Source organism: Myripristis murdjan, chromosome 5 (assembly GCF_902150065.1).
Source record: "Myripristis murdjan chromosome 5, fMyrMur1.1, whole genome shotgun sequence".
NCBI classification, from domain to species: Eukaryota; Metazoa; Chordata; class Actinopteri; order Holocentriformes; family Holocentridae; genus Myripristis; species Myripristis murdjan.
Window position 1 is genome coordinate 13,790,215 of NC_043984.1, and position 19,829 is coordinate 13,810,043.

Sequence of the window (19,829 nt, forward strand, 5' to 3'; positions counted from 1 at the left end):
ATTTTTTTTTTTCATAGGTGGGTTATTTGCATATAGTGTATTTATGTATATAGTGCATTTTAATGTGACATTCAAATATTTTGGTTTTTGTTTTTCAGCTCAACCATAAGCTTTTCTTAAAGCCAAGTGGAATACCTGCTTTGCCTCCTTAGTAAAATCTGCACAAGCATCACAAATGTCTGCTCACCCCTAATGCTAAATGAATATGAGCCATTAGAGTAATTGCAGCAACATGTTTCCAATTTTCATCATCTTGCAGCACTGCACAAAGCCATTCAAAATGTCATGAAATGTTATGACTCCATTCCATTTCGCATTAGCAATTTTTCCTAAAATGTTATCAAGGGTTTCGTGTAGAACCGTTGCACCATGGGATGTTTCTGCCTCAGTAAAGATGTACGTAAATTATTTATGCAAGGATGATGACAAGCAAGTAATATTTCAGGTAATAAGTCATAGTTTTCCAAAATAACACAAACCTCTTGTTAGTTTGGTGGTGTGTTTGCAAATTTATTGTCCAAACTCTCACTTTGAGCCTGCAAGAGCGCTGTCTGTTTCCATAGCCAAACAAGACAGACAGTTCTGTTGAGTAGATGGACATTAACAGGCATGTTGATACTGTTGCACAAGCCTCAAAAGCTGCACAACACAATGAAAATCCTCAGTCCCCAAGGTCACCACCGGCACCCACTGACGTTGCTCTTCACTCCGCGCCGCTTAATGTAGGCAGCACAGTCTCCTGGTTACCACAGCAACTCTGACTACAGGCCTCCTTCAGTCAATCACCTCACTGTCACAACACACACAGACATGCATAGACACACACACACACACACACACACACACACACACACACACACTCCGTGTCCATACACACACGCAGGCAAGCACACATTCACATCCATTCATGGCCTCCTGCAAATATATGGACACTCATGGATAAACTGACAGCATACAGAAAGACAGACACACAGATTAATTGTCTCCAATCCCGCTATCTCTTTATTGCTCTTGTTTTGACAATGTGTATCCACCTGCTGCTTTTCTCTGTTCAGTATGAGCTCTGCTCTCTCCTCCTAAGGCTGAAACTCGCCTCATAAGTGTAGGTGAGCTGCTGTGGTGGTGTAAAAAAAAATAGCCCTAACAAACTGTTTGCTGTGGTTATGCTGAAAATTAGTGTTATGCAGAACTGATTAGGTAATGGTGAGCTGTTTTATATATATATATATATATACTGGGAAAAATCTCTGTCCTTGTAGTAGTCTGAGGATAACTGCAAATACCATTCCCTGCACGCATTGCCCTTTGTTATTGTTCGTATTTTTCCAGCTGGCTCAAGTGATGCCACAATGTCATGAGATTTTCCTGCCTTATATTCCAAGGAGTAATGATAAACAGTGATCTGATTATAGCGCAAGGCAAATCCCTGACCAAAATTGAATCTCAGGGCCATTTTATTGATGTTTGTATTCCGTTGTCGAGCGCATACACATCGGTAGGAATCGGAGGCGCTGCTCCTGACTCAGTTTTGCCAGTTACACACTTGAAAGGTCACATCTCATATTTGTGTCAGACATATCACAAGGCATTTCATTATATTTCACCAGAGTTTATATCTTAAAGAGCTTCTAGGTCTGTGCTCTGGGAGGCAATTTATCATGAGTCCGTGCACTTCTTGTTCTTTGTTACACACCTCACTGAGCAGGGATTCACATAGTACAAAGTTTTCCATCATGAGACACACAGATGAAATTTTCTTGTGCTTTGTGCATCTGTAATATGTGACATTTGAGTTGCTTGTCATGAACCACCAACATCTGAGTCACTCCTTGTGTGTTCCAAGGTCTTCACAATGCACACAGAGGAGATTTCTGCATCATTTGCAGACAGTCTCAGCTAAAGATTTTTTTTTTTTTTTTTAGATAAATGTGTTGTGATGTAGTTATTTGTCCCTCTGTCACACCATGAAACTTAATCTCTGTTGTATGTTGGGTGTATTTTTCTTGCTCCCACACTCTCCCTGCTGTACCTCTTTTTAGTCATTAATTATGAATGTAACATGCCAGACTTTCCATGAGCAATCCAAAATGTTTCTCCATAATTGTGAGCAAAGATGTTTACAGACAGGGCACATGATCTTCCCACAGAACACTTGACTTTGGACCCTCGCCATGCCTCTCCATTCCCTGATGTCTGTGATTAGATTACACATCCATTAGTTAGCTGCCAATCAAGTATTTTCCTACAGGTCACAGCTCCCTGTTGCACTCTTGCTTTCCACTGGAAGCTCTATTCTGTAGTTGATCAGCTGATGAGATGTGTAGTGGCCGATCATATTCAGCTGTTAAAGGGACTGCACTCTGTTCATTTCACCAGAAACGCATTGTGACCAGCAATAATGCATCTCAATAAATGTTTCGTCCAGATTGAAGTAAAACTAAAGCATGTTTAGTATGTTCTCCTGTTGCATTTTGTTTGATAAGGCTGTCTTTTGTCTATACATCCATTTTGCCTGGAGTTGAGTGTTGAATATTTTAAGAACTCTGATGATTACATTACATAACAAGAAATGTCAATAATATATTTAGATTTACTTGCATACCAGCAGTCATTTTGTTAAAAAGAGGTGTGAAATTTCTTCACACGGTGAATATCTCGTTGTGGAATCAAACTCGTCATGTACTCGCTCAAGCATATCATGCGGCGCTGACAGTTTTAGGGCTCAGTTTGGCAACAGCATCTCAGCACAGAGACCCGTGAGGTCACTTGGCTGACAGTGTAACAAAGATAGGTTCAGTGCCAAGATGCTACACAGAAATCGTTTCCTGCTCTGTACCATTACTTCCTCTTCTCCATAATTTAACACACTTGAGGGGAAATATTGCATTCAGGCGAGGATTGAGATTTAGACTCAGATGTCGGTCCACATATTGCTTTACTCTTACATAATTTTGCTGCAGATGGCTCCCACTAAATGTTTTTCTTTTTATCATTTCAGATATTCACACGCTATGGGAAATGCTACACCTTTAATTCGGGCCAAGATGGGCGCCCCCTACTAGTGACCATGAAGGGTGGAATGGGCAATGGCCTAGAGCTAATGCTGGACATCCAGCAGGATGAATACTTGCCCGTATGGGGAGAGACAGGTAAGCTTACCTGGAGAGCACATCACCTGCTGCATCATGTTCCCACAGTGTTGGGAGGGTTACTCTTGAAATGTAATAGGTTACAGATTATTAGTTACCCATTTCAATTTTGATAAAATGTGATTTTAATTGCTTCAGGAAAGTAATGTAACTTCTCACATTTGATTAGTTTCTGATTCCTTTTCTAAAAACCACCAGAACAAATCACAAGTCTGTAGATCACAAACAACAAACAGCCTTGACGTGGTCGGCTGGTCGCAGGCATGGCAGACTGGTTGCTTAGATCAATGGGTTTTGATTTGATTGACAGATGAGAGGCAGTGTAAATTTAAACAGGAGAACCAATCAAAAATAGCACTCAAAATTAGAGCGCATGCTGCCAAATGAAGCCTGTCTAGACATAGAGACAGCACTACCCTTGATGGTGTTGCACTCAAATTTGTCCCAACAGCTTTGCTGACCTGCATTATCTGGAAATCTGCCAAAAGAAGGCATTCCTGCCCAACAAAAAGATGCAAAGCAATAGAGTGAATGTTATATTCTTCATATAAGCTTTTTACCAAAAACAATACATTTGGAAATTTGAACATTTAAATAAGTAACTATAATTTAATTACTTTTTTCTAAGTAATTATGACTTGATTATGATTACAATTATATTTATTTTGTAATTTATTTACATGTAAGTAGTCACTCCCCAACACTGTATTCCCTCTTTGAAAATGTCACTTAAAAACAGTTGATGTCTGTGTCTTGCCTTAAGGGAGGACTTAAGAGATTTCTTTATCAGTTAAACCCCAGTGTGGCCAACCCTGACTCTATCGGTGCTCTAAGAAAGTCTAGAAGCATGTGTATCACTTTGGCTTGCCCCTAATCCCTACGGAAATCCACCGTTGTTAAATCACTGTCAAATTTTGTATTGCCTCCCATCCATTGTCTCTTTAATTGTAGCACTGTAAATCCACAGGGTACAGTGAACATGGTGCACAGTATTGACAGACATGCATGTAACTCAGCTGGACTCAGCTAAAATCTGAAATCGTCTGAAACATCCTGTCCCTTCTTGTCAAGTATGAATGATGCACAATCTGCACAGTTAAAATTCACCAGCAGTGCCACCGGTATTATCTACTATTCCATATCAAGAGAGATGGATATTGATTGGTGGAAAATATCCTTTATTGTGATATGATTGTGTGGCTTGTCACTCAAGCTGAATGTCTGCATGAATCAAACAAGAGCAGAATCATTTGCCACATAAAAAAATCAATGGAGGCCAGAGGCTCTTCCACTCAGGACCTCTCATCTATGTAAAACAGCTTCTTCAGTGTCTCTCCAGCAGGCAGTGAAACTCATATTTGTCCTCGTCATCTTTATGGTTTTATGGTGAGAAAATGTAGCTTTCTAAATGCATGCAAAGTTGTTATCTTAAGTGTTTTTTGTCTGTTCCCACTGTTTCACCTATTTTAGTATGCTTTCAATGTGCATGCACAATATCCTGTGTAGAGGTTGTATCAATATTTCATAAGCATTGGAAATGCAAGTAACGACCCAGTTTGCTATAGGTCACAGAGCCACAGTGCTCACAAAAAACACTGCACATAAGCCATAAACCATTTAGCTGTGATGAAACAGAAATGAAACAGTAATATTTCATATGGACACAGAATGTGTATTTAATAACTTACAGCTACTTCAAAACTAAGACATTGAATAACATTAATATTCAATTATATTAATGTAGGATTATTAAATGATGATGTAGGGGATGCAGTGAAGAAGCTAAAGATGTAAAACCTAACATACACACATGCACTTTTCATAGAGGCTCACTGTATTACTGACATGACTACTGTTTGTTTTTGTTATTTTTTTCTGTTTACAGATACTGAATGTCTTCTATATGTCAAATGTGTTTTCAAGGTCATTAGTTCAGAGTTTCACATTTTGTTGCACGCTGCAAAATTTCTAGCAGAAAGCCTGTCTCATAAAACAATCAGAAACACATGCCAGTATAACAAAATGAGATAAACTGTTGTTTTTATTTGGGTTCCCAGTTGTTATTCTCCTCTGTAAAGCTGTAAAGCTTTTGTCACTGCAGCCAAAACTGATGCAGATTGACAGATGAAGCCAGCGTCTCGTGCTTGTTTACTTAGCCCGTCTACTTGTTTTTAATGCTGCGATGGAATGTGTGATGTCACACACTTAGTTGTCAATGAGAATTGCTGTGATGTGTAGGAGAGTAAAGCAACAAGGAACGACAAGGGAGCACAGCAGCTTCTAAAAAAAAAAAATCCAAGCAAATGCTGGTGGCAGCTGTGATGATGCTGTTGGTAAAATACAATTTTAATATTAACTATTTCATTAATTCATTCATATTGTGACATTGGTTTCAATGTCACAGTGACAGTGATTTCTACATTTTATAAACAAAGCTATCCTAGTATTAATGGTCTGACAGCTGGGTGGAATGACAACAGGGCCTTCACTCACATCGTGGTACCTAATCAAATACTGAGACTTCAAAAGTCTGCAGGCCACTCATCTTACAGTAATTGTGTAGGATGCCCAGACTAATTTAACAACAAAGGAGAGGGAATTAAATTATTTTGAGATTCATGGACCTGAACATGCTAGTGTAGTAATTTTGTTTGAGGTCGGTTTTCCATTTGGCTCCAAGGTTAAACCCAAATATCATTATTCTAATGGTATAAGGATGACAGATGGACATGACTTAAAGATGGCATTAGCTTTTCCAAGCACAGCTTGAACGCTGGTTATTTGTATGTGCTGTTCCAAGCCTCAAGCACCCTCCTTGGCACCAGCACAAATGGCTTTGTATCCAGCCTCAGAAGAGCAATGTGTAACTGTTAATGTCTGTCGCTCTCTTTATCGTAGCTCTCGCTGAATTCCAGTCGCATCGCTGAGCCCTTTAATTGAAAAAAGTGAGAAAGACTGGCAATCACAAGAACAGATACGGGTGACAACCAGGGAGGAAAAGCAGCAGGAAACAGACATCCTACTTTATCCCATAGCTCCATCTCAAAGGCATTAAATCACTCGAAACCGGCCTGCCATCGCCATGATAAGCAATTGCAGGTCTCAGCAAATGTGATGGAAATAATGTTTTCACTATTGTAGGTTTGAGTCCCCATGTGTTGCGGTGATGCTTGATCTCAGTATCAAGGAAGCCCATCTGCTTCATGTAAAATCTATACAGCAGAGTGCTGGAGCGAAAGAAGCTGTCAGCTGTATTGATTTTCCTTTTATCCTTCTCATCATTTATTTATTAATTTACCCATTCACTCTCATTTCCCCTGCAGTAAATAAGCCTCCTGTGGGGTGCAGTGTCGTCAACCAGGCTGCTTAAGGAGTCCATCTAGTTTGTCCTTTCACACCTCATTCCTACTATTGTTTAACCCTTAATTGGCAGACTATAGTGTGTGCATATTATGGAAAAACATTGCTGTCAGTAACGAACGTGCAATTACTCCAGACAAGCCTACAAGTTCATGCTGTTACTTTCTTCTTATGCTTTGCCACTAGCTTGTTTTATTCACTGTCTTAAACACATTCCACCATCCACAATCCATGGCTTTAGTTACAGTCACTAATGGTTCATTTCACTGATGATTTGACTTCCATAGAGCAGCATGCATGTCAATATGTGCATGTGATTTACGGCCCCCCTTGTCCTTGTCCTTACCCTCGCTTGTCAACAGACGAGACATCATTTGAGGCGGGGATTAAAGTTCAGATCCACACCCAGGATGAGCCGCCCTTCATCGACCAGCTGGGCTTCGGAGTGGCACCAGGCTTCCAGACCTTCGTCTCCTGTCAGGAACAACGGGTACGTCTTGGGATTGATAGCACATCCTTTTATATCACAGCTCTTTGGTCTGTGAGAGTTTGTCTGATTTTGCAGGGTGGCCATTGCCTTTCTGAAGACATTTGATGTGTGTAAACAGACTGATCTGTGGCGTACTCACAGGGATGCACAGATAGAAGCATGTCCCACTGAAGTGGTGTGCATACCAACCGCCTTGCAATATCATAATGACATTACCAATAGTTAGTTATTTAGCTCCAGCAGCATTGATTTGTAAATCAATAGATGGTAGATGCTTCTGATCGTTGTGCTCCCAGTTGCTCTATAGGACATCTAGGACATTGCTTGCAGTGGAGACAGATGTGTATTAGTCAAGGCATTGAGACAGGCATGATTATTTCTTTTTTCTTTTTTTTTTTTTTGTTTTCTTTTGTTCATCATAGCCCTGCCTCTTTAATTAAACTGGCTGTCTCTTTTATTTTATTTATTTATTTATTTATTTATTTTAAAAAAGAAAAATAAAACTCACATTGGCGTACATTGTGCCACCTGTGCAATCAATAGCTCCCCACACATATTGCTTGGAAAAATGCTTCAAAATCAAAGTCAGCTTTCACCTTGACAGCTTCTAACTTGATTTGGTTTGTTCTGGATGCACGCCACATTGAGCCACCTCATTATTATTATGAAGCACACTCTTTCCCACATGTAATGCCATGTCTTCTGTGAGAAGAAGCAGTCGTGTGTGCTGTTCGGCTCAACTGTGAATAATTCTGGCGAGGAAATAACCAGATGGAGATCATATACCCTGCTCCCTAGCACGGTACAGAACCATACATAATGAATAGAGGAGAGGACGAGATGGAGTTAGGAGGAGTGATGTCAGTCCCGCCACGTCCACCCTGTTAGTGAGTGAGTTCCAGTGTCAGGAGGCTGCAGTAGGATTATGCATGCTGCCAGTGTCGCGTCTGCAGGAGACTGTCCCTCTTTCTGTTTTTTCCCCCTCTCCTCTCTACCTCCCCTCGCCTTTACTCTCCAATGATCTTTACATTTCCGTGTTACATTTTCTTTCTTTCTCTCTCTCTCTCTCTCACGCTCTCTCATTCTCTGTCTTTGTGTTTTTTACCTCTGGCAGACTTGCTCTTCATTAATCTAATGCAGTTTACTCACATTCATTCAGCTGCCCTGTAGCGTAAAACTGTCGGGGTCTTTAAAGCCAGCCAAGCTGTCATTCACCGCTCTCCCACACAAAAGACAAATCTGAAATTCCCTGCCACTTAACATGGAAAATGAAAAAACTTTCTGATGTTTCGTCTTCGTTCCAGTTTTTCCTCTTTTTCCCTTCAGCCTCTTCTCTCTCTCTCTCTCTCTCTCTCTCGCTCTCTCTGTCTTTCTCCTATCTGTCTCTCTCTCTCTCTCTCTCGTTATCCAATAAGTCTTGCTTACCCCTGCCTTCCTTCTTTTTTTCTGCATCCCTCCCTCACGCTTTCTCTCATTTAATTAAGCAAGGGGGAATTGAGGTTACAAACTTAACATGGTATGATTTGTTTTCTTCCAGGTTGTTAAACAGCGCACGTAAATGTCCTGAAATCACTTATACTACATTCACTTTTTTCTGCACTTGCAGAATTAAGCCTCTGCAAGTCTAACCAGTGAGAAATAATGTAGACGGTTTAGGGGGGCTGAATAGAGCTTTTTAAAGTACATGAGATAATTATTACTGAGTCCAAATGGCTCCTAATGACTGTAGCCCACATGATGGGATGGACAAATGCTTGAGCATCTTTTGATGTCAGTCACATTTTGTCCAGCACCGTTGAATTTTGTGTTCTGCTTGACTTTGCACAACGTCCTTGATGTGACAACAACAAATAGAAAATCATTCTAAACTCTTGATTAGATTGTAGAGGGAGCGGTCAGGTTTAATTGAGTGGGTATGTCCGTAAATACTGTATGTGCTTGTCAAACATGGCCTAGGGTTATTAGTAACCAAATCCTGTCAGTATGGCACATGGCACAATCTTACACTCCAGTACTGTGGAATGCAAGTCCCTAGCAGTGGCCTTTAATTTATCGCTTTCTGAGCACTCAGTGGTGCGCTGTTTGAATAGATGAAATAGAAACACAGAGCACTGTGTTATATGGCTACCTACTTAATTTAATAATGCATCAACTTTGCAGCTCCTTTTTATGGTGCTTGAAAGGTAAATGAATGGTACTCATTTTATTACTGTGTTTTAAATATGCACTCATTGCAAAGTGGTTCCCTCCATATATGCACATATTATACCCTCAAGCACATCTGCACCATGCCTCTTTTTTTCATCACACAGGCTCTTCCTGAAACACATATGAAATTTATTTTCGCAGGTCAAAACGCAAGGAAATCGGTAGCAAACCTGTTGTGCAGCGAGCTTTTGAGAATGTCACTCTAATAATATCACAGCTGTACCATGAAGGCTGTCCAATGCAAGCAGAGATGGAGACCGAGTAAGCTACACATGACCCCGCCATGGCAACAGAATGAGATTCATTTTCTCAGCCGAGCACAATAACTGCACAATAAAATGCCATACAGACAGAGTTAGAGGTTTTTCATCAAGCACATAGTGATGTAGTGTGGAAGGTCAACAAGACATGTGCATATACGCACATGACATACGACTCTTCATATATTCAGTCAGTGTCTGCTCTCAAATGGTTCTTCTGCACTGTTGCACCACATCACTGCCTCTCTCTCTCCTAGCTGACCTACCTGCCCCCGCCATGGGGAGACTGCAAAGCCACTCCGTTGGACTCAGACTTCTTCAGCACATATAGCATCACGGCCTGCCGAATCGACTGTGAGACGCGTTACCTGGTGGAGAACTGCAACTGCAGGATGGTCCACATGCCTGGTAGGAGCTTCCGACTCATTCTCACTGCTGGTTGTCGACTTTGTTACATTTCTTTTCACAGATATAGAGAGCTATAGTTACTGTTGTTGTCAGCTGCCGGGATCGGGTTTCATTCTAAATGGCTTTTTTGCATAAAGGCCAGTGATTACAGGGAATGAAAGATTTTTTTACACTCCAGCAGATCAGAAAACTCAACTGTTTCCACTTTTCATTTGTGCTGTGATTACAGTTGGCATTAGCTTTCTGTCTCTGGTGTTTAATCAGCGTGGGCCTCTCAGACAGCAAACTGAAAGTGAAACTGGCACAGAGGCAACATTTTGATTGGCCTGCGTTAACCCGCGCTCACCTATCCAGTAATTGTTACACCAGGACTGTCTCACTGTCCAATCAGGATTGCTTTCAGCGCTGTGTGTGTGTGTGTGTGTGTGTGTGTGCATATAGACGGCCAAGCAATCCATCTGTGTGATGATCAGGATTAGGTGGTATCTGAAAGTGACTGCATGTGCTTAATGTGGGTCTACCTAGAGCTCCCCAGTCCAATCCTCTGCCTCCCGGATTTGTTCGGCTCCTATTCATCTCTCCCGTCCTTGTGTCATTAGAGTGACTCTCAAAGACTATGAGACGAAATGCAACGAATAATTGCAGTCGGGAGATAATTTGCTCTCCTTCTAGGACATGTCTTCTGCCTGTGTTGTCCTGATAGAGAGATGGTTTGAGTGCCAGGGAGAAGAGGGGGAGATATAGATGGAAAGGGTGATGGGAACAAGGGTGAAAGACACTGAGCGAGATGAAGAGAGGCAGTGAAACTACAAAGTTAATGAAATCAATTAGGAGATGAGATCAAATTTGTGAAGAATATCCAGTCCTGATAAGAGCGGTAATGACAGTCTGACACAAAATTAATTACAGGCCCACGTCTCCTCATCCTTCATTCCTTTTTGAAGCCCTCTACCCCTGTTGCTTTTTTGTTCAGACTGAGAACATTGTGTTTCCTCTGCCTGTCCTTAGGTGATGCCCCATACTGCACCCCGGAGCAGTACAAGGAGTGTGCAGATCCTGCCTTGGGTAAGGAGATAACCTCCATGCACTGTGTGTGTGTGTGTGTGTGTGTGTGTGTGTGTGTATGTATGTGCATGCAGGCACGTGTGAGATCTTTGCGTTTGTGTGCACAAGTGTGTTCTAGTGTTCAGAGCCCCAGATATGCACAAACACCAGTGCTGAGCATGCCCCTCTAACGCCCCTGCAGGTTGCTGCCTGTCCAACTGTTGATAGGTTTCGGGCTTTTTCTTGTCCCTTGCTTGGTTTTGTTTTGACTCACAATCTCTCGCTCTTTCATGACACCGATCCATGTGTCGGCCCATGGCTGTCGCTGTGCAGTTGACTCTGACCGCATATGCATTCTTCATATATTACCTCCCAGTCTTTGGGGTCGCTCCTCTAGCTGTGTTTTCTCCACCCTCTCGCACACTTGCTTTGATGTTCCTCACCCTGCTGGCATTTTGTTTGACGTCCTGACTTATTTCTGTCCTCATGCATTTCTCTATCTGTTTCCCCCTCTTTCTCTCTCTCTCTTTTACCCCCCTCCCTCCCCCCCGCTCCATTTTTAGACTTCCTTGTCGAGAGGGACAATGACTACTGTGTATGCGAGACGCCATGTAACTTGACACGCTACGGTAAAGAGATGTCCTTTGTCAAGATACCCAGCAAAGCCTCAGCCAAGTACCTTGCCAAGAAATTCAACAAGACAGAGCAGTACATAGCGTAAGTGATTTTTTTTTTTTTTTTTTTTTTTTTTTTTTTTGATTTGGATTTGGCTCTTTTAGCACTTCACACTCATACCGTTACATGCATTCGCACCTTGGAGCTGGCCAGTACAACCAGTCCTGGCCATTAAGCAGCTCCACCTGAGGATGAAAGGAAAATAGCTCTCTCCGATTCTCTAACACTGTGACGTTCAGAGTATTCCGGACACTGTGTTGTAATTTTACTGTTTTGTTGAATGCTCCTTCCTTCCACATTCTTTTTTGCCGACTGAAGTTAATGATTTCCTGCACTTTACAAAATGCCTTTCATCAACCCACAGAGAAGGAACGGGAACTTGTCGCATTCTGCTTTTGGTTTTACATGTAGGCGGCGAGCAAACCTGGGTCAGATAGTATTTGCAAATAGTTTTTTCTTGTTTTGCAGTGTTCATTTAGCCCTACCTAAAAGTGCCAGAAAGGTGGAGTTTGTCACATGTGATGATATTTATCAGCAGGTCAAATGGAGTCACTCAGCGAATATTGCCTGAAAGCTACCAAAACAGTGTTCTGTGAACAATAACCTGCCTAACCCAAAGCAGAATTGTACTAACAGGTAAAGAACAGTCCTCTGGACCTTGACTTTGACTGAAACAAACTTTTGAGAAGTATTTCAGTTAATTATTTGGCACAAGTCTGGTGGGGAGAGCTAGAGGTTGTATTGCATTCTGGCCTTTTGGGGCTACTGTAGGTGGAAAAAATGTACATGATGGATTTCTCCCTGTATGATTGATGATCGCTGGTGCAAAACGGTTAGTCCACAAATATGCCCTTCCTCTTTGGTTCCTAAGGACTGACACCAAAACCTGACATTTACTGTTCCACTTATTGGTGGGAATAAGAAAGATGCACCACAAAGCAGCAAAATTAAGAATTGTAAGACATACTATCAATAGCTATTTTGAGTGATTTAAAGTCTTTTAGGGTAGGGTTACCCCTTTCAGTATCTTGTGTAAATGCTCTTCAGCAGTAGTATTAACATAAAGGGAGATTACCAGCCATTCACTTTCCTAAACCCAGATTTTTCCAGTCAGCACAGGAAATTGAATCAGGAGCCTCTGGTCACAAGCCTGCTTCTCTGCCCTTAACGCTTAACTTAATTAATCAGCCAAGCATTGAGCGAGTCTTTGCCAAATATACCGAAAAGATCAAAAGTGGTCCAAGGAAATGAGGAGAGGGTGCAATAATAGTTGGATCTTTTATCTATCATTCCCAGTGGAGCTGTTGAGAACAAGATAACTCTTGCCTTATGTACTCAGAGTGCATAACTTGTCATTTCTCCCTTCAGAAGTTTTTTTTTTTCTTCTTTTTTCTTTTTTTCTTCTTTAATTCCCCGCGGATAGATCTGAGTCCATCCAGTTCGTTTTTCAACTGGCCAGATTTCCAAGTAGTGTCAGGCTGATGAATATTAGCTGGGAGAATTCTGGTATCTGGGCTGAGCAGTGTTTAGTGGCGTGAAACTGAAGTCTGTGACAGTGGAGTGTCTTTCCTCTGGGAACCATAAACAGAGACAAACATGGGGCATGGCTGCCTGCTGTCTCTGCTACACCAACGCCAAAACACACACTCACTAAAACAAACACATACCAATATGGTGTATATTTATATATCCATGTCCTATATCTATATCTATAGATAGATAGATAGATAGATAGATAGATAGATAGATAGAGATTTATAGATTGATATAGATATATATAAACTGTTGTGAGAGATTCACAAAAGAAAGACACATATACCACACATACACACGTTTCCATTCATTGTAGGACAGCAGCTCTGTGCAGATATATTGCAGATTAACACGCTACACAGTGAGAAAATGTGACGGCGGGGAAGCATCATTCATGCTGCAGGCTGACACCTAACGCATGACTGCGCCTGCAAATCAAGAGTAAATGCCCAAGAATGTCAGAAGCGATGAGATAACAATTGCCACAGTTAGTTCTCCATCACCAGATGTAGGGAGAAGTTGTATTCGATTTTTATAAATATACATTCAATGTGTTTTTTTTTCCCTTTTTCTGGTGTTTATTTGTGTTGTTTTACAATAGTTTCATACAGAGATAAACGCTTGGTAGTAAAAAATAAAGAAGCTGGCAATAGCTTGTGAATAGATCTTCATGCTTTGCATAGGAAGAGCAGATGTGTGTTCATTTTGTTTCGTTGCAACTCCATCTGTTCTCTGTTAGCTGTGATTTGCATCGGGTGGTTTGAACTCGCTCCTCAGATTTACAAGAGTTCCCTTTTAAGATTTACAAACCATCACTCGTCTTCACTGGAGATTGCAGTGATCAAGTGTTGCACCATTTACAAGAAAGAACAAAGTCAGGTTGTAGTTTTGATCTCAACTCTGATGGGGACTGGAGTCTGACTGGCCCCACAGAGAGGATATTCAGGAATCAAAATAATAGACTCTCTTGCCCTGGGCTTTCAAAACTAATGCTCATTCTCTTTTCTGCTGCAGTCATAAGCTCCAGAAATAACACGTTGTGGAATCAAACAGCTGTCATCATTTCCCTTGTATTCCTCAATGACTGAGACCCACCTAAGGGTAATTAGCTAGTGGCAGCAGGTTATTTGCACAACGTGACACATCTGCTCTGTTATCTGCCGATTAAAAAAAAAAAAACATGGAAGGGGCAGACTCGCCAATCATCGTCTCGGCCTGCGGACATTAGATAAAAAGTGTCTAAAATGTAAACTGAGAGAATTTAACGTGTGACTGTAGAAGTGAGTTGCCCTCTCTGTTTTCGCAGTGATAACATTCTGGTGCTGGATATCTACTTCGAAGCGTTGAACTACGAGACCATCGAGCAAAAAAAAGCCTACGAGCTGGCAGGGCTTCTAGGTAAGGAAACGGCTGTCAAGTGTCTACTTAAGAATAGATAATATTCAATATGCAGTTTGACAGATGCTTCTCTATCTGAAGCGACAGTAACGCCAGTGCATGCATTTTAATAATAGGTCCTCCGTTCCCTGTAGATGCAGAGCTGTCTTTTAATCTTACATGGCCTCTCATCTAAGTTTATACAAAAATATCTGCATTTTTTAAATGTAATTTCACACCTTTCAGGCCACTGTGCCATCAAAAAAATACATACAATATGATACAGAGAGCACAGATAGGATTTTCCACCCATAGGATTTTCCCAGATCCGTGTTTACACAGAATCATGATTTGCCGTCTTTGTTTGATTTGTCTTCCCAGGTGACATTGGGGGTCAGATGGGTCTCTTCATAGGAGCCAGTATCCTCACCATTCTTGAACTCTTCGACTATCTATATGAGGTAACACACCTCTGTTTGGAAATACCGCTCCTCATATCAAGAGCCTCTCAGTTTTATAATACATTCAGCTCAGGATGTGCTTTTTGTTTGTTTGTTTGTGTTTCTTGTACTGCACCGGTATTATTTGCTCACAAAAATCTACAGCGTGTTACCATCCGTACAAGGACGTCTTTTAGCAGGCGTGACGAGTGCTCAGTCCCACAGAGCCCTGCGGCCCATCTCTGTAGGACACACACGTCATGGCAACAATGCTGAATACATTAACATTTTGGATGTGTTATATTTTAGATTAGTCGGGATGTGTCTGTCCGTTCTCATTAGAGTAACTCTCAGTTGCAAGCTTTCTTTTACACATAGTCACTCCCGGCAAAACAGTAGGATTTCTTTGTTTATGCATGTTGTTAGCTAGTGTTTGATTTAGGGATGAAAATGATCTGTGTGTGCGTGTGTGTGTGTGTGTGTGTAGCAGTAGTAGGCAGCGGGGTGGGGCAAGGGGTTGAGATGAAGCGGGATTGCAGCGATGCTGGCTCGCATGCACACATGCAGAGCTGACAGGAAAACATATTTATAGATGTGTACAATCAATCCCATTCAAATTGCTTCCGGCACAATCCTATAGAATTCCAAAGTGTGTGGGTTTGCACATGGAAAAAGCCAGAGAGGAACAACGCTGAGTTTCTGGATGCTCTCCAGACCAAAAAAAAAAAAAAAAAAAAAACAAGCAAAACAAAACAAAACAAAAAAGAATGCCGTTGTGATCTGAAAGGTCAGTGGTGGGTGTCCTTGCCTATTTTCAGGTGATCAAGTACAAGCTGTGTCGATGCATGAAGAAGAAACACAAACGCAGCAACAACAACGACCGGGGAGCCGTGTTGAGCCTGGATGATGTGAAACGCCATGTCAGTACGCCGCTAAGTACTTCCACTGTGTCAGACTGCATCTCTTTGACAGGAGCAAACTGTCTTCATCTTTACCGGTCTCGACTACAGCCAGATTGAAGGTGGCTGGGGCGGAGGGGGAGGGAGAGTTATAGAGAGACCGAGAGAGAGAGGGAGGGAGATAAAGGAAGCTGCAGAGGGAAAGAAAGAGCCTGAGAGACACATAGAGAGTGAAAGAGAGATTGGGAAGAGACGGGAGTGGGTGAAAATTGAGAGCGAGAGGAGCGAGAGAGAAGAAAGCACTTTGAATTTAATCAAAAATGGTGGACAGGACCAGCAGGGACAGCCAGAATTAGAGCTCTAGGAGGTGTGACAGCTCACTTATTTCCAAGTGTAAATGTAGCCAGTTCACTTTAATTGTAACTGTTGGCGAGGGCATAGCAAGGGGGAGATCTTCTTTTTCCTTTTCTGTTGTAGTTTTCTCTTCCCATCCACCTTTATCTTTTTTTTTTTTTTTTCAGTCATCAACAGTGCATTATTTCCCAGGAATTTCATTTCCCAGGAATTTCTCAATCTATTCTTTCTCCTGGACCTATCTCGTTGCTTTTTTTTTTTTCTAGCAGCAAAACATACAGTTTCTGTTTTTCTCATTCCTTAAGTGTTTTGCTTAGCTGTATTGTTCTGCCTCACCATGAAGACTCTCATTCCATTCCACTAGTTCATCTTGTTCTCCAGCCTTATTTCAAAACTTTTCAGCTCAAAACTTTGCATCACAACTTTCTATTTCTTTGAGCCCTCTTTTGCCCTCCTGTTGATCTCTGTGATTGAACTTTCTTCTCCCTCTCTCTCACTCTGTCTTTCTCTCTCCTCCCTCGTTTCACCTAGGCTCCTTGCGAGAACCTGCGTACACCATCTACATATCCTGCCAACATGCTACCTCACCACCCGGGCCAGGGTAACTTTGAAGACTTCACATGCTGAGCAGGACCAGGCAATGCATCTAAGCTTGCATTATGCAACCAAAGCCAACCGCACGACGAGACTATCCAACTTGGAGAGCGATAATTTGATACAAAGTCATATTCTACCGGGGGCGCTTTTTCACCGAGGGGAGACAAACACAACAGAGCAAAACTTTCTTTACACCCGATGCTGAGTGGAGGATACTGTCCAAATACGAGTACCTGTTAAATTTCCAGAACATTCTAAGAATATTTCATACAACACTGTAGAAACGACTTATCTCTGTGTTTTGGAATACTGCCGCAAAGGATGCTCCTGGAGAAACCTCGCCAACACAGACTTCTTTTTCCAAAGACAAAACAAACAAACAATCAAACAAAAAAAAAAGAATATATATGGGAAAATGTACAGTAATCTCACCATCAGCTGAACAAGAGCCCATGCCTTTATATGCCACAGCAACACATGACATGTCAACTGAACACTGTCCTGGTAGTGGGATGTAGGGGGGAAAAAAAAAACATACTGCTTTTACTCCACTGTACATGTAGCAACATGTGTACCTGTTGCAAAGCTCCACAAGACAACAGTTGGACTTGGTGTAGTTCATATGAGAATGTATCTGTGTTCACAATGGGTTTGAATCTGCGTGGTGAGATGAGTGGGAAGCTGTGTGGGGTGACTGGTGGATGTGGTGGTGGTAGACACATTATCTACCTTTTAAGTTTAAAATATATGGCGAACATTTCAGGTCTCATCGTGTAAATGCATGCGTGTATTTGTCCAATGCATGTATTCCATTTTACTTCTTGAGTTTCTTTTTTTATATATAGAATGATAATTGCCAAGTTTGCCTAAATGATATACCGGAAAAGGAAGATGATAATCCCTATGTACTTGTGTGTGTGTGTGTGTGTGTGTGTGTGTGTGTGTGTGTGTGTGTGTGTGTGTGTGTGTGTGTGTGTGTGTGTGTGTGTGTGTGTGTGTGTGCATGTGTGTGTGTGTGTGTGTGTGTGTGTGTGTGTGTGCGCACGCGGTGAGCGTTTGGGGGCACATGTATTTTTGGCTGCCTGCATTAGCGCCCACACAGGTACATAGTTTGCTGGTAGTGCAAATGGATAAACTGCACCTAATTTCATTTTCTTTTTTTCTTTTTTTTTCCCATTTCCATGTGTGCTCAATGAGTCGCAGAGCGTGTGGGAAAGTGTGCCTCCCATCCAACTTCATTTACTCTTATCTTCACTGCGGGAGGAGGTGAGATTTCCAAGCGCAGTTGATTGCTCTAGTCCTTGGAGTTTTGTGGGGCTGTTCAAATTTTCTGTATCTGTGTGTTCTAGTTACAAATGTTTTATCAAAGCACAATACCGCCAGTATGTAGAGGTGATGTAAAAGAAAATGTATTCTTCTTGATATATTGTCATATTATCTATATCGTGTTGATCAGACTGTTTTTGGTTGGGTTTTTTTTTTTTCTTTAATACAAAAAACATACACAAGTATTGCCTGATAATCCAGTCTCCATCTTCCAGGTAATAGGTTGTTCTATTTAGCTAACAAACCATAAATGAAATGTAAATATCATTTTGGAAATTGCTATTCTATGGAGGTTTTATTCTTATCAGTGAATTTCCTCTCGATAGACTTTGAAGCCTTTATTCGTCAGTTCGGTTGAATAGGTAAACAGTGGCAAAAAAAAAAAACAGAAAAAAAACATATTTTTCAATTCAAGTACTGTGCAAAGGTTCATTTTTAATCACATAAAGTAGCTCTCAGAAAAAAAAATCTGTTTAAGTATGCTGCAGTTCATCTAAGGCATTTTGCTATCTCTATTTCCCCAATCGCCACATTATCTTCTGTTTTCATTCATATGGCATTTTTTGTAGAATTAAATCAGCATTAGTAATGGGTTTGGGGGGAGTGGGAGCCTGATCTTGTATTAAGCAAGATATTGCTTATCTACTTCAAGCATTCATTTATGCTGCAATTTAACAGCTGCAAGCCACAACACTGGTATTTTGGAGCTCCATACCACTGAAATGTAATTACAGTTTCAGCTGCTGTATGACAACAGGATTGATGGGAAATATCCTGCAAAGCCAATACAAGTTTTATCAGGATTGTCAGTCTGCCATCCAGCCGGCAGCCTACACATTCTGGACGGCTTCTCATGTTCTGCTGTGCATCTGGTGCTGCCAACTGCCACACTCGTATTAGAAAAAAGCGGTTTGGTGATGCATCACTTTTGCATACTGGAGCCCACTTATGTCCCTAAAACATGGTCTGCCTCAAAAATCGCGTTTGTTGCTCAGTCGGTTGCACGTCGGGTCCACTGCCGCACAACAGATAGCTGAGGGTTATTCAAGGACGGGGAGTTTACTTTTACCTTTCGTTTCTCTGTGAAAACTTTTCTTTTAGTGGGAAACGAAGCATCAACGCCTTTCATCAAATGCGAGCGTACGTTCGTTTTTCATTATTCAGAGGAGAAACCTCAGCTGGTCACCATGCATTAATATACCAGTGTTAAGGCTCCCTAGAAAAACCCAACTACTAAATCTTATGAAAATTTTTCCTGTTTTGAATTTCTGAAACATGATTTTGTGTCTGATGGTTTTATTATTTTCTGTTGTACCTGCCAAGAAGATAAATTAATCAAGAATAAAAGATGATGCAGTTCATTTCCTGCTGCCATTTGTGTCTTTGTCTGAGTGGCCGTCTGCTGCTCAGAAGATTGGAGGAGGGTCAGAGATGATGCTATACAAGAGAGGTGCCTGCCAACAGCAGAAATGCTGAAGAAGATGCTTGCTGCATCCTGATAAGGCTCCGGGACGCTGGGGCAAAGCAGCCAGGCGGACGGGGGGCGCACAGGGGTGGATGGGGAGGGATGACTTGGAGGAGGTGCAGACAAACTGCGAGGGCTGCCCCTCCAAAAAAAAAAAAAAAAAAAAGGACTGGATTAAGAAGGATTTCCTGCAGTCCTCCGGATGCAGAATTTCTGGCAGCACCATCCCAGGGTGCATTCTGGG

At 41.6% G+C, this 19,829-nt stretch overlaps 1 protein-coding gene across 2 annotated transcripts in view; it reads left to right on the top strand.

Annotated features, from left to right (window-relative positions):
• Positions 1–17,740, top strand: part of asic1b (acid-sensing (proton-gated) ion channel 1b) — a 172,346-nt gene extending 154,606 nt beyond the window's left edge. For both annotated transcript variants that reach the window (XM_030051101.1, XM_030051100.1), the window contains 9 exons: positions 2,999–3,149; positions 6,872–6,999; positions 9,725–9,875; positions 10,884–10,940; positions 11,483–11,636; positions 14,434–14,525; positions 14,886–14,965; positions 15,763–15,864; positions 16,729–17,740. In XM_030051101.1, coding sequence (XP_029906961.1) covers positions 2,999–3,149; positions 6,872–6,999; positions 9,725–9,875; positions 10,884–10,940; positions 11,483–11,636; positions 14,434–14,525; positions 14,886–14,965; positions 15,763–15,864; positions 16,729–16,824 — 1,011 coding nt within the window. In that variant the 3' untranslated portion in view covers positions 16,825–17,740. The remainder of the gene's footprint in view (positions 1–2,998; positions 3,150–6,871; positions 7,000–9,724; positions 9,876–10,883; positions 10,941–11,482; positions 11,637–14,433; positions 14,526–14,885; positions 14,966–15,762; positions 15,865–16,728) is intronic.
• Positions 17,741–19,829: the final 2,089 nt, after the last annotated feature.